The sequence below is a fragment of the Penicillium vulpinum genome (assembly GCF_028829585.1).
Source record: "Penicillium vulpinum strain IBT 29486 chromosome Unknown utg000003l_segment0_segment0, whole genome shotgun sequence".
Classification (NCBI taxonomy): Eukaryota; Fungi; Ascomycota; class Eurotiomycetes; order Eurotiales; family Aspergillaceae; genus Penicillium; species Penicillium vulpinum.
The window spans coordinates 3,934,890-3,949,230 of NW_026643243.1; the positions used below are offsets into that span (position 1 = coordinate 3,934,890).

The following is a 14,341-nucleotide window of genomic DNA, read 5'->3' on the forward strand; positions in this document are numbered from 1 at the left end:
TCCCTAGCATGTTCAGGCATGGATCCACATGGATCCACATCTATCCCAGTGTCATGACGCCGAGCCCTGGCGCGGCGCTGACTCATCGACTCATCATGCCCGATCTAATCATTCAAGCCTCTTCTCTTCTTTTTATCTCGTTTACGCAGGTCTGAGAAGTGAGACATTCTCTGACATTTGTTATTCTCGTCACTTTACAACTTATTACTCGATCCTTTAATCCCTCATCAACTATTTCAAAGTTAGTACTCTGCCCCGCCCATTACTTCCCCGCTCCAATTCCGGGAATATCTGCTTTCGTGAATCACGACAGTTTGACACTGCCACGTCTGCTTTTACTGTAAGAGCTCGCAGCTGATAATATTTTCAAGGTCGAAAGTCTTCTAGCTATTCAAACCGCCAACATGAGTAGCCCGAAGCGCAGAATCGAGACAGATGTGAGTACCGTCGCAGGTAGTCCAATAAATCCCCAGGGTCGCCAGAGATGCTAATAACGTTTGTCTTTCTTTCTGCAGGTCATGAAGTATGCTCTGAAAGTCCAAAAACATCCAAAATATACGGCTACTAACCTTCCGCTAGGATGTACGACCGACAATCCCCCCACCCTTTGAATTTGGCCGCTTTCCCCAAACTTTTTGTTCGGCGTTGGCAGGCATACTCAGCTCCTGGGAAGTAGTCTAACAGTTTCTCTAGGCTGATGAGTGACTACGAGGTGACACTAGTCAATGATAACAGTAAGTTTTGACCCTCTTGTTAGTTATGGATCTATACGCTGACTTTGGAAATCTAGTGTATGTACTTCCTACATCCTGCAATCAACTTTTTGAAGATCTCCGATACTAATTAGTACTAACAGGCAAGAATTCTACGTTCGATTCAAGGGCCCGGACGAGAGTATGTTTCGCTCGTGATTGACCGGTATTAGGTTGTACTAACATTCCTAGCACCTTTCACCGGAGGCCACTGGAAAATCCACGTCGAATTGCCTGATCAGTACCCATACAAGAGCCCAAGCATCGGATTCGTCAACAGAATCTTCCACCCAAACATCGATGAGTTGTGAGTTGGACTTGGTCTGAGATGTGTGCAGGGTCAGAGGTTAATGCCATTTTCTACCATAGGTCCGGCTCAGTCTGCCTTGATGTGATCAACCAGACCTGGTCGCCGATGTACGATATGCTCAACATCTTCGAGGTCTTTCTTCCCCAGCTTCTCCGTTACCCCAACCCTTCGGATCCTCTCAACGGAGAGGCAGCAGCGCTCATGATGCGGGAACCCAAGGCATATGAGGCAAAGGTGAAGGGTGTGTTACAATCCAAAGGCCTATATATGCTCTTATTCTATACTGACAATTCGCCACCAGAATATGTTGCCAAATACGCTAGCAAAGAAGCTGTCGATGAAGCAGACGAGGACACCGAGTCTGAGGATGAGCTAAGCTCGGCAGGAAGCTACGAATCTGGCGGCGAAGAGCCCGCTGGCACTATGGACGATGTCTAAATGCCTGCACTGCGAACGTTTTCGTTGGGCTCGGGATTGACCCAGCACCAACATATTGCATCACTCTACTCTTTTCTATTCCCATACTGGTAATGGATATCAGCGGGCGTTTTCGTTTCTGTCATAAGGGGAGTTATCATGTATCCATTTCCTTCTTTTTTCGAGTCAATCTCCATGTTTGTTCTCGATTATTAGTATTATTATTATCTATTTCGGTCCACCCAAAGCATTTGCAATACTTATCGGAGTTCCGGGTTGCAAAATTGATGCCGAATCTCTCATAGGTTTGAAGAGTGATATTCTTTTTTTTTTGATTCCCATGATACCTCAATTTTATCATGATCTCGAACTTGTGGGCTGACTCTCCTACGGTGTATAACCCCTGCCTTTTTGAACGATTAACGCTTTCAGTGCCTGCATATATTTGGCCTAATCTACAATAACTCACTTTATAACGAAATTTAAATTATGTGTCTATACGAAAGGGAAGGATGGAGTCCGGTACTCAGAAAGAAAAAGTACATACACAAACAATGCACAACTAGTAAGATGATATGAAGACAGAGAAACAAACCCAGAAAATGACATAACACGCCAACAAGAAAAGGAACCAAGTTAGGATGAAGGAAAAAAAAATCTGATAACAAAAGAAAGAGTCTGCGCCGTTGGGTATTATCAGACCAAGAATGGGGGGAAAAGAAGGAATGACCATGTATGTCCGAAAAAACAGTCGACCTGCGATCAATGCAAAAAATAAAACCTCCCAAAATAACAGCGCAGCGCAAGAAAATAATAAAAACGGGGTTTCCAGTACCCTTATCTGCACCCTTTCTTTTAATCCTTAAGGCCCGCACCCTCGTTTGTCGTGTACATCGTCATCGTGAATGTGCAGCGATGCATGTTCCAAACTTCCCATTTTAGGTGACGTTCAAGACTCCAAACACATCATGGCTGACCTTAGCATCTGTTTTGATGTCGGCACGAGACCGTTTCTTGTTCGGGTTCACGACAACTTCACCCCAGTGTTTCGGGACAGTTCCTGATGCGCCGGAGGAGGGACGGCTTGGCGGTGATGTGCGATGGGTAGATACCACGGGTGTTTTATCAGCTTTTTGTGATGGAGCGGGTGACGCAATAGGGGTGTGGAGGGTTGCTTGGGGTCGAAGGTGTGGTTGTGGTTGGAGGGACCAGATATCAATGACGGAGCTAGGAGAGAGATGATTAGCATGAACACAGTTCCTATCCCAAGCTAATTTGCCGTATGCTAGAACAAAAGACAGCTAGTATAGTATACTCACTCAGATGTTCGCTGGCAAATAGATTCCAGCGCCTCCCTCTCACGCCTCACGTATTCCGAATCCGGCTGGCTGACCTGCTGAGCATGGTTGAGTGCTCCATACCCGTACCCAGCTTGATAAGGATCCTCTTCGAGTAGACGTGAAGACTCGGGCTGGAAGAAATAAAGGTTAGACAGGTGCACTCTCCGCCAGGCATCCCACGCATCGCGCATCAGACTGAGGTAATTTGCGGTAAACATGGTGGGCGGGAAACTAGAAGGACTCACCTCAGGAGATTCGTGGCGATTCCCGCCGAGACAGGAGGCACAGATACCCATTTATGGGAACTGGGATCAGGAATTCAGAATCGGGGATGTTCTTGGCTGAACGTTTGCGCTATGCGATGGACACGAGGCATTAATCACCCCAATAGTTGAGACGCAGGTGCCCTTCGTTGGAGTAGGCGAGAGAATGATCAGAGGGTAAAGAGTGTGGAATATGCAGAAAACAGGGAATATGAAATGAAACAAATGGCGCAGTAGAGAGTCACACTGTAGACAAAAAGGACTTGTTCGAAGTCGGAAGTTGAGGCTGGGCGGCCCGTGCCATATCATTAGGCCGTGGCCGCAGTGCGCCGTGGAAACATCATTTTTCTTGATTTGGCATTTTGATCTTATTCCTATCCCCCACACAACACACGATGTTCGATCTACCAGATGCTAAGCGGTATGTGAGCAGGCATTTCATCCATGCCTCTCTAAATATACCCAGCAACTAATAATACGGCTTCTACAGCGTTCGCCGCGATGAGATGCGTTCTCCAGCCACCTCCCGCTCGCCATCACCAGCACCAGACGACGCCGCCGCCCAGGATGCATATGCCCGACTAGGAAAGCTACTGAATCTCGATCAATTGGACACTTCAGAGCAGACAAACAGCCAGGATAATGATCCCTCACAGCCTGCGGAGAACGAAGATGAAGAACAAGAATTCGAGTTCCGGCTATTCAGCGCCCCCGCCAAATCAACGGAAGATACCACCAAGCAGTCAGGAAAGGATACAGATGAGAAAAGCACAGAAGAAAAGCCAGCCCCAACTACCCAAAAATTGAGGATTCGGCTGCATTCACCGACACCGGGATCTGGCGCTGGCACCGAGGGACGATTCGTGAAAGCCTCCCGCGGATGGGATTATTACTTCTCTACACCTTCTCTACAGGGCACAAGGAGCGAACCTACTGCCGAAGACGAGATCCGGATAGCGGAAAAGAAGAAACAATTCGAGGATGTGGCCGTTAGCGGGCAGCACATGCTGACATGGGCTAACTCGCTAGTCTGGGTATGTAACCACCCCACTTTGATTAGTTTTGCAGCTGCTAACTTGACTCCTAGCCTGGCTGCCATCTCCCCTGGCGAGTCATCCATCTCAAGCGACACCAGACCAAATTGCCGCGGCCAGCCAATAGTCTTCCCGTCTACGTGGTAGAAGGTGCACCTGTCTCGAAGAGTCCACTTACACGCAAGAAGCCAGGCAAGAAGCGACGAGTACAGTTGCGCAAACGGGCTGCGGCCGCACAAGCTGCTAAGGAAAATGAAGCAGAGAAGCGGACGAGGAAGAACCGCGAAAGGAAACTCAAGCGCAGACAAAAGGCGAGAGAGCAGAAGGCTGCGGCGGCGGGTGTCAGCGTTGAAGATCTCGTCATGGCTGATGGTGATGATAATTCATCGGGCGGGGAGGAATGAAACTATCTAGCATCAGGATAGATTCTTAATGTGATACCCGTAGGAGTGTTGTTTTCTCCTTTGCCGTCAGCAACAATAGCATAATATATCAAATTAATAGGGGAGTTTTACAGTGCGTGAGAATCTTGGAATAGATAAGTAGAGCTTTGCATGGTATTGAGCGGTCTGATCGTGGCCAATATGTAAGAAGAAAAAAGCATGCAATGCATGGCTTCGTGAAACGGATTAATATACAACGCTGAGGGTATGAAACGATTTAGGGAGCTGGAAGAAAGCACTCGCAAGTTATATCGGACTTGCCAAGAAAACAAACCCTATTCTTGCCAATCGAGTGGATAATCACACTTCTATTTAGCGGGCGTATCTAGCATCGCTGTTAGCTTTATTCTCTGCGCCGTGAAGATAATCGACTTACCGGCCTTGGCAGCAGGTTCCTCGGGGGCAGCAGCAGCCTCGGGTTTAGCAGCAGGGGCCTCGGTAGCAGGGGCCTCGGTCTTAGCAACAGGCTCCTCGGGCTTAACAGCAGCTTCCTCAACCTTAGCGGCAGGCTCCTCGGGCTTAGAAGCAGGGGCCTCGGTCGTAGCAACAGGGGCTTCTGACTGCGCAACAGGTTCAGGCGCAGCAGCAACAGCCTCAGGCTCATAATGAGTCTCGACGGGGCCGGCAGTGGCCGACATTTCAGGGGAAGCGACAGGCTCCGCAGTGCTCACATCCTTTGCCTCGGGCGCCTTAGTAGCATCTACAACAAATCGAAAAGTTAGTTGGGAACCAAAAATGAGACGAAGTTAATATAAAATCGACAAGAGTGTCATACCGGGGGCAGAGTCCGGGGTGGCAGCGGGGGCGGTGGGTTCCGCGGGAGCTGTCTGACTGGCCGCAGCAGCGACGGGGGCAGCGGTCGCAGCAGCAGCAGCAGGGACGGGTTCGGCCTTCTGAGCTGGTTGCTTCTTCGCTGCCTTCTTGCGACTGCTGAAGAAGCGTTTGAAGCCTCTCTTGACCTGCTCGAGGGCGTCGGGTGCTGGGAGATGTTAGCGCTATGTACTTGTGGTTGCGACGGGCGCCAAATATTGGGTCGGAAGTATAGGGGATGGTTGGGATCACTCACGAACACCAGGCATTTTGATCGACGAATTTGAGATCGGGGATAATGGGAGGCTTTGATAAATGCGATTCGACACTCGATGAGAAACGTGTTGCGAAATTCGAAAAGGAGGAGAAGCGCACAGTCGATCTACCTATTTACTCCCACGTGACGACCCTCATCTATGCTTTTTAGAGTTTCTATTTTTTTTTGTTTTTCTTTTTCTTCTTCTGGAATTAGTGTCTTTTTCATGTGCTGGATAACGCCTAGCACTCCTGATTCGGGACCTTTCCTCTCCCATTTTAGTACTAATCTCTTGCCGCTTTTCGATTTCAAAGTAAAATTGAGCACGCCACACTCCCGACCTGGGAGGCCTGACCCGTCATTACATAAGCTAATTAAGCATCTTTGGATCCATGGATGGATCCATCATCTGACTCCAGGGCTACATCCCGAGGTCCATATGTATGTAGGTACTCCGTAGGTACATACATATGTATGTTGTACATATATTTATGTGCCTGGGCAGATATCACATGAGAAAACCATCCACTCACTGATCATTACATGAGCGATCTAATTTGCTCAAAATGTACGATCAGGGTAGAGGATTAAGCGCAATAAGTACAGCGGGACCTTGAAGTATGTACCTATGCACTAGGTGGAATTTTGTACCACATATCAGGCGTTATGTGGTACTTTTTCCCCAATAACAACCATCGACACCTATTAATACAGGGTCACTTCTCTGGGGAAAATATACATATAATCGAGAGGCTATTGAAAACAATGGATGATATAACTAGCAAAATGTGCACTTTTGTCAAGAGAAGATTATCAAAACAACTCCCATCCAGATGATGAACATGGAACAAAATTTTACCACTGTACGCTGATATTCTACTCCGTCTTCTCGAGAAAGGACTGGCCTAACAGCTTCTTGCCTTTCGGTTCGTGTAGTATGGTCCCTGTATTTCCATGCCGTGGAAAGTACGCTGAATTTTTCACGGACTTTACTATCCAGACTGGAGGGAGAGCTATTATCTACTATAGGAGGATCAGTATAGCAGATGTTTTGCATCCAGTATTTTGGGTAGTCGTTGGACCGCGAAGCAGCGAACTGAAAGCCAAGCAATATGAGAGTTTGCTCCACACGTCCACCAGGATTGACGAGCATTCCATTACCGATATCAACTAAAATGGGAAGAATGTGGTCTGGGATAAAGGCAGCGATGAGGTTTTGCCCTCGGTTCTCTTCAAACTGGATCCTGGCAAGATGCATGCTACGAACATCCGATCATAGAAAAGGCCGAGATGTACCCTGAGTGAGGCCACATAGAATAATTCTTTGTTTCTCTTGATTTGGAATGCAACTATAAATAGTATTGGATTGCCCATTGAGTCAGCCGATTTGAAAGGCCTGACCACCCTGAGCGCTTAGAGATCGTAGGAGTCTCGGAATTAATCCCTCCCTCGTCAGAGAATGAAGCCACCGTGGTTCCACCCACATGTTTGAAGGCTTAGGGAAACTTGCCAAGGGCAGAGGCGGCCATGTTGGTAGGCGATGGAAGGAAATACTTCAAGTCACAAGATACCAAGACTGATCTCGGCAATTGGAAGGCAACTCAAGTGGAATGGATTTAGAAAATAATGCAACTTTATACAGAGTACTCCACTCCTTATGCTACATGGGTCTCTTCTAGGCCCAAGCCTATAATCATGTTCACCCACTGCTACTGATCCGCATGAGGACCTTGCAGCGTGGTGGTCACAGCTTACGTTCCCCAGACTGCAATGCAGACCAGATGACTATGGGGTCAAGATAGCAATGCAAACCAGATGGCTTACGCGACCCAGACTGCAATGTAGGTAGACCAGATGACTCACGTATGTAGAGTATGTGCTGATATATCAGCAACGTAGCAAAGAGGCTCTCACAATTTCCTTTGTATCGTTTTTGCCGACCTGGCCAGGCTGAGCTGGGTATATAGAAAAGCGATATTAAGAAGAAAGAACAGTCCTTATTTAAACACGGGAGCAATTGAAAATAGGCATCTCCTAAGTTTTAGGAACTCAAGTAGGGGTGCAATTTACGATATCATGAATATAGTTTGATTGAGGTAAGGGGATCCAATAATGCAACCTTGGAATGCTGCTTGTGTGTGCTAATTTGTGACTATGCCACCGCCAAGAAAAAACGGACACAAAGTATAGGGCATAGCTGAATAGTTTCGAACATCTAAATAGTAATTTCAATCAGAATAAACACTAAATGTCAAGGGCCTGATCCGTGGGTGTTGAAATTAAGCCCATCTCGATTTTTCAGTATGTGACTTTGGAAGCGGGCTAAATTCAAAAGACTGGAGAAAGGCAATGATCTATGGATAGGTAGATCTACGCGGTACGGGCCGCATTCTGTCCCGCAAAAGATCAAAGTTAATTATTATGTACCCCAAAAGTCACACGCATACCCAGGTGGTATCACAGACATTCCTTTGTAGTGAGGCTGCATTTAGTATATGATACATACATATGATACATCGACGCATCAACTACAACATAGTCACAAGTCATCCAGCAAGAGGGCTGAGGGGTTGATCATGAGCTTCAAAATTGGAAACAGACGAGCTTTAAAAGGGCCAAGATCACCCAGCTATCAGGCTTGTAGCACAGATCACTGAGTATCACTTTCTTATATTACCGAATATATCTTTCTTTACTATTCGGAACAATGAAGCGCTCTTCTATCAGCTATCTCGCTCTCTTCCTGCAGCTACAGACTGCCTATGGCTACAAGGTCAACGTGAGAGATATTCCACCTGATGCTGATATCATCGGCAATGGCGTTTGGTGGGGAACTGGTATGCCTCGTGATGGCTTTCAATGCTCGCCAGCCTTTCCTTTGAGCATCAGTGCCGATAAGACAGTTGCAACGTGCTGTCTGCCCGGCAACAGTCTCAAGGGGTCTAAGGACACCGAATGGCACTGCTGCGCTGACGGCCATGACTTGACCGGATCCAAAGACAATGGTTACCAGTGTTGCGCGGATGGTAGAGAATGGAACGGCACCGAATGCAAGGAGAAGACATGCCCCAATGGGAAGGTATTAGTCAATGGCGTGTGCCAGTGTCCCGATGGGACAGTTGAAGGTACCGACGGTACTTGCAAGCCTCCTCCTCAATGTACCTCGGGTCTGACAACCGGTATGTGAATCAAAAAGACTCTTCATAGCAAGAAGCCGTCCTTTCATGACCGAAGTCGAATAACTAATTCCCCTGATCAGGCAAATGCTACGGCTTTGTTGGAACAAAGGGCCTCCCGCTGGCTTTCAATGAGGGTCAATATTCAGAGCGTGCTCCTGGAAAGTATCCTTGGGTTACTCCAGGCAAATTCCAGCTCTGTCGCGATGAGAATTGCGCCTCCGGTCTCCCTGTTAACCCGGGCACCGAGGTTTATATTAAGGACCTCCACTCCAGTCGGGAGCCTGGAAACGACGCCGGCCAGTGGCTCAACAATAATCAGAACGGAGCGCACATCACTAAGACCCCGAACTTCCTCAATGCCGGAAAATTCACATTCACAAAGTGGCCCTGTGGCAAGTACTGTATTGCCGGACTCGAGGCTGGACTACTCCAGGCTTGCCCCGATGCGAACCCCGGTCTTACCTTCTCACAGCAGGATCCCGAGGCTTGCTTAGAGTATGAAATTACCGAAGTGCCCTGCTCTATTCGCGAGGAGTCAAACAACTGTATTTGGAAGACCGGTGCCAACCAATGTTGTGGTAAAATGGAGTGTTGAGCCACCTTCATCGTCCCTCCTATTGCACATATTACAGGCGGTGATGAACTTGATTGAACGGAATGGACTTCAACTTCCTTCCGGATGTCGCGTTTATGGTGCGAGTACCGAATACAAAGGCTTAGTGGCTGGAGACGGAGGAATTGGTCGTCTTCACGGCAAACACCACGCTACTGTCATTACGATTGTTTTCAATTTCTTTTACTTCTGTGCATGTTACCGTTAGGGACTTGCCAGAGATTATAGTTTTCAGCTAGCTCAACACTTAGCTTTCTCGGCTCTTCAATTATTTCACATTTCTACCATGCACCTAGACGTCTCCGTAGACCTCTTCTGATAGAATTGTACACTTAAGCTTGGCATGCGCATCTTCACCTAGGTCAACGTTATGAAAAGCCCTCGGGAAAGACTACGAAAACTGATCTGGGGACACTTAAAACAAAATGTCAATTTATTGTTTACCAACTTAACCAATGCCTCGTGCTTTTACTAAGTACTGTGAATATACAAACAAGAAAATAGTTCAATTGATCCAACTTGATTGAAACCTATGTAAATAAATATAATACAGAAATGTCTGGATCATCAGCAACGGCCGTAGAAAAGCTGTAAAATTCGAAGGCACCTGTCCTCTTTCCGCAATCGTATCAGCAAAAGATTTCATGGCGGCTGTCAACTAGTTCAGTTAGAATATATGTATCAGCAAAATTAGTCCCAGATCTCTCCTTGGCGTAGCCTGAGCTTGTGCTGATATTTACTCTAGGAGCATGAGTCAGAGCACCCTCGTTAAAGCGGCAGCATCTCAAATAGGAGAACCCCACTAGCCGGTATGGAGTACATATGGACGCTGTTTCCAATGCGTTGGGAATGGGCTTTTATTGGCTGCTGGCGATATAAAGGGGGTCCTATCCCGCAGCTTATCTTGGCCTCTTGACAGCTATTGTGGCTGTGCTGGCGCTAATTTGCTTGCACTTTCATTTTATGTTATTTCTCTGAAACACACTCCCCATTTAGTTCCATACTATTAGCAGAAAGTGGAGATATGTAGCTCCCAATAATTAAATGTTTTATTGTTCCATTGCTATAGATCTAGATGTAGCGAATGAATTCCGAGGTTCCAAGCATAAGCGATGCAAGCATAAATGGTGGAGATAGCAAAGAGAAAGAGAAAAAAAAAGATAACGCCGGGGTATCAATGATATCTGGTTCGCAAATCACTGCGCAGGATGTGTATAACTAGAGAAATTTGAAGATGGTCAAGGCAACAGAGTGCCCTAAGCCACATCGTATTAGCACCCAATCAGTCTTGACTATGAAGAACACACGTACCTAAAATGAGAAAAAATAAAGCGACTGCAATCTTAATGTTTTGGGCGGCGATAATGATGAATAGGACAGCACAGAGAGGCCATACGGATGATCCCCCAATACCGAAGCCCTGGACATGCTTAGATTTTGAAGCTGCATCGTCGATGATGGATTGCAAATTCGCAGCAGCGACGGTAGTTTTGGCCAGCAAAGTTTGCGACACTTGTGCGTGGAATTGAATGGCCTCCTGGGCCCGCGATTGTGCAGATAACGCCTCTGCCTGTTGGTCTTGAGCCCTTTGTAACTCGCTGGCTTTTGATTCGGATTGTTGTATAAAAGTTTCCATGTTTTGAAGTCGCTTTGGAAGTTAGTGAGAGAGTTGATATGTGGAAGATGTACTCGTACCTCTGTCATCCTGGTTTCTTGCTCGAGGATCATGTTCATTCGGCTGGTCAGCCATTCCTACAAAAAGAGACGAAAGGTTAGTCTCACGGTATACACCAAAGGTGAATTCATGTTTGGCGTACCATTGCAGTATCGAATTTCTGCATGCCTCGATACACTCTGTCCATGTCCGAGTCCAGAAGTGACTCGAGTGACAGGTGTAAGGAAGAAGCGAGATTCTTCTGGGCAACAGCATTGGTTTCTTGGACTAGCACTGTCTCCTGGCTTCTAGCTATTGCATCTTGATGTGCAACCTGTAGAGCCTGTTGAAGCGCTACCACTTTGATCGATACGTTCCGGATGTCCTAGTCGACAATTAGTACACGTTTCAATTCCGAATAGCATAGCTTCTTTGAATCTTACCTGTTCGAGGAGCCCTGTTCCAGTCCGAATATTTGACAAACCCACAGATATCGAATCTTGAAGAGACATTATCCCAGTTTCGATTTCTCGAAGAAAGTTGCCGAATGTTCGTTTGAACACAGAGTCTGTCGCCTCCATATCGGTCACGATCTTTTCTTGGAGTGACTGAACAGCTTGTATGAATGATTGCTGCTGCACAGACCGTGCAGCAGCATCCTGCAATGCCTCTTGAATCCCATGGTTGAGCTTGAGACTACTCTTAGCAATGGATCGATGCAGGTCAATAAGCTCATCTTTTTCCATCTCCGTTCGCGAGGCATGGCAGATCACAAGCGCGTTCTGTCGACTGTTGCTGTAAGAAGTCCACCACTGCGGTCGCGACTCGAGCGTCCTGAGACACTGCTCCAGTAATTCTTTCGGGACTTCATCAGAGTCAGGGTCAGAACCTCTGTGCCGACCCACAAACCCGAATCGATTCTTCTGTGGAGGTGGCGAAATAGTGATTGGAAGGCATGAGGGAGGCATCGGGGTGCCTGTGCCGTCGATCTCACACAGTGCAAGGCGTGCGGCATAGACGGATCGAAGAAGGTCGAGTGTCTCTGGGTTATCCGCCTGCGCTCCGTCTTTGCCATCGCTGAATGTTTGACACGATTTCACTAGTTTTGTCGCTGCAAGCCGGTTGCACGAGGGTGAAGATTTCATCGAGTCCAGGATCTTGACAGCTTCATTGAAGATGTTGCCTTGGTCTGGCGCTCGGGAACTGAGGAAAGAGACCGCGTCGATGTCTGGCGGTTTTGGCGCGAGGATTGGGACAGCTTGTTGGGTTAGTAGAATGATTTGAGACATATCTGACTGCCTTACTGTGCTGGGAGACACTCGCTCGACTGAGCTGTGCGAGTCCTAGGAAGATATATGAAAGGACTCGGAAGCTATCAATTGCCCTCATAGTGAACGGTCTGGCTGGTTTGGCCTGCGAGTGCGGCTTTAGACGGGCTCCGAGACTCGATCGTGTATATTGTCTGAGATGAATTGGTATAGGAAGGTATGTGAGTATGGAGTGTGGTATAGGATGGAAAGAAATCGATGAAGGATGACTTCGAAAGTGAGGCTTGACATCCAAGTTGTTTGGCTCACGCCCAACGCTTGCTTTACTTTTTTTGTGGGAAAATTCCCCCTGGGGACTCACTTGCTTGCGTATATGGATTAATTTTCTTTTATCTAAATAGTAATGCGGTCGCTAACATATGGTTAAAACTCACAGAGCGATTGAGGATCCATATTTGATCTATATCAAGTTAACCGTGGGATATTCTAGATGTCCCTAGGCAAAGAAAAAAAAAACGTCAACGTTATTGCAAGGTTAGAACAGGAGAATCACCCTTCGCACAGCGATGTCTTAGCCCTTGGTAACTATTTTTGAATAGTACATTTTATTATGGTATCGACATAGTAGGAATCACAGGCTTCTTACAGCCTTATCCATACGACATATCCGGGGGGAAAATACACTAGGGCTGAGCCACAAAAGTATCATGTAACTGAGGCTCAAGGCTAGTAGACTCCTTACATACTAACCCGAGAAATGATTGGTGCTAAAAGAATGTTCTCTACGGAGTATGTAGCATTTGAATCCATGGGATATTACTGGACAGTCTTATACCACAAAACAATCGCCCGGGTTACTTTACAGATCCTATGGAAAAGTACTAGTACCAATACTGAAAGATCCCAGGGTTTTTTTGCCCTTCTTTGTGGCTGAATTAACCATCTCCAAAACCCGAATACTGTACTGTATCTGGACCTGCTTAAGGTACATGTAGAAAAACAAGGGTGTAGAGAAATAGCGATCGCAAAATTGCCACATGTTGAGATCTCATCGCACGGAATATTTTCTTAAAAAAATAATAATATAAAAAGGTGAGGGATGACAATCCGCCGGTCTGGACTCTCAATCAGCACCTTCACCCCAAAAAGGTACCAGGAACAAGCTTCCCCCCGTGGATCTCTTCCCCTAGAGATCGAGCAACGAATCTCACACAAGGAATTTCTATTTAAACGTCCGTTTCCTCCAGATCAATTATTCACCCAACACATTGGTTGATTCGCCAGCCGTTTTTCTTTTTTTACTTGTTCTTCTACCATAGTTCATTAGTATGGCATCTTCTTTTTGCGACCACTTTGATCATTTACAAGTGCCAGGTAGTTCTGAATCTACCATGATGGACTTCAACTATCCCGAATTCTCCCCTCTTGCCCATCCATCTATCTCCATACTGCCTGAGCCATCTTTTGAATCTGCGGATCCTCTTCCATGTACCTATCCCATACACTGTCCTACTTCGGCCGTTGTGCCTGGCTTTGCTATACCTTCTGCCTCAAAATCGATTTGTCTCGATCTGTGTTGCTTCAACCAGAATGCCGTACACCAATCTCTAGTCGATAATGGCTGTGCAGATACATCCCCAGTGGCAGGGTATCTCAGCCCTAGCCATGACATCGCTAGCACCAATTCACCGGCATCTACTCCATCTGTTCAAAAGGCATCTCGGGTCAAATCTACTAGCCATGGCCATGCCAAGGGAAAGACAGCTTCTGGTCGCAACCAAAGACAGCAGAAGAAACAAGAGTGAGCAATCTTAGGATTCACCATCAAGCATGAATACTCACTGATACCATTCATCCATTTTAGGAAACCCCAACTATCTTTCGAATGCCGTTGGGAAGACTGCACATACCGCGATCCCTTCTCCGGAAAACCAGCGTTGATGCGTCATATCGACACGCAGCATGTAAATCCGCGCTCATTCAATTGCCCTTCATGCCCCAT

General features: G+C 46.9%; 7 protein-coding genes across 7 annotated transcripts; 4 read left to right on the top strand and 3 right to left on the bottom strand.

The window, feature by feature from the left end:
- Positions 1 to 404: 404 nt before the first annotated feature.
- On the top strand, positions 405 to 1,500 carry N7479_006539 (E2 ubiquitin-conjugating protein UBC8; the record flags this gene model as incomplete). Its single annotated transcript, XM_057254233.1, has 7 exons — positions 405 to 437; positions 516 to 582; positions 758 to 791; positions 857 to 894; positions 945 to 1,059; positions 1,122 to 1,303; positions 1,364 to 1,500. 7 exons carry the CDS (start codon positions 405 to 407, stop codon positions 1,498 to 1,500), a joined length of 606 nt encoding a protein of 201 aa, XP_057108095.1.
- A 917-nt stretch (positions 1,501 to 2,417) lies between these two features.
- N7479_006540 (LAMTOR1/MEH1 family protein) lies at positions 2,418 to 3,037 on the bottom strand (the record flags this gene model as incomplete). Its single annotated transcript, XM_057254234.1, has 2 exons — positions 2,418 to 2,706; positions 2,799 to 3,037. 2 exons carry the CDS (start codon positions 3,035 to 3,037, stop codon positions 2,418 to 2,420), a joined length of 528 nt encoding a protein of 175 aa, XP_057108096.1.
- Positions 3,038 to 3,477: 440 nt separating this feature from the next.
- N7479_006541 (DUF2011 domain-containing protein) lies at positions 3,478 to 4,520 on the top strand (the record flags this gene model as incomplete). Its single annotated transcript, XM_057254235.1, has 3 exons — positions 3,478 to 3,503; positions 3,573 to 4,116; positions 4,170 to 4,520. 3 exons carry the CDS (start codon positions 3,478 to 3,480, stop codon positions 4,518 to 4,520), a joined length of 921 nt encoding a protein of 306 aa, XP_057108097.1.
- A 347-nt stretch (positions 4,521 to 4,867) lies between these two features.
- On the bottom strand, positions 4,868 to 5,638 carry N7479_006542 (uncharacterized protein; the record flags this gene model as incomplete). Its single annotated transcript, XM_057254236.1, has 4 exons — positions 4,868 to 4,884; positions 4,936 to 5,259; positions 5,335 to 5,538; positions 5,626 to 5,638. 4 exons carry the CDS (start codon positions 5,636 to 5,638, stop codon positions 4,868 to 4,870), a joined length of 558 nt encoding a protein of 185 aa, XP_057108098.1.
- A 2,694-nt stretch (positions 5,639 to 8,332) lies between these two features.
- Positions 8,333 to 9,399, top strand: N7479_006543 (cysteine-rich secreted protein; the record flags this gene model as incomplete). Its single annotated transcript, XM_057254237.1, has 2 exons — positions 8,333 to 8,804; positions 8,885 to 9,399. The coding sequence occupies 2 exons, from the start codon at positions 8,333 to 8,335 to the stop codon at positions 9,397 to 9,399; spliced, it is 987 nt and encodes a 328-aa protein (XP_057108099.1).
- A 1,236-nt stretch (positions 9,400 to 10,635) lies between these two features.
- On the bottom strand, positions 10,636 to 12,460 carry N7479_006544 (uncharacterized protein; the record flags this gene model as incomplete). Its single annotated transcript, XM_057254238.1, has 6 exons — positions 10,636 to 10,673; positions 10,729 to 11,065; positions 11,113 to 11,169; positions 11,235 to 11,456; positions 11,515 to 12,329; positions 12,376 to 12,460. 6 exons carry the CDS (start codon positions 12,458 to 12,460, stop codon positions 10,636 to 10,638), a joined length of 1,554 nt encoding a protein of 517 aa, XP_057108100.1.
- A 1,270-nt stretch (positions 12,461 to 13,730) lies between these two features.
- Positions 13,731 to 14,144, top strand: N7479_006545 (uncharacterized protein; the record flags this gene model as incomplete). The annotated part of the gene is made up of 1 exon (XM_057254239.1): positions 13,731 to 14,144. One exon carries the CDS (start codon positions 13,731 to 13,733, stop codon positions 14,142 to 14,144), a length of 414 nt encoding a protein of 137 aa, XP_057108101.1.
- Between the last annotated feature and the right edge of the window lie 197 nt (positions 14,145 to 14,341).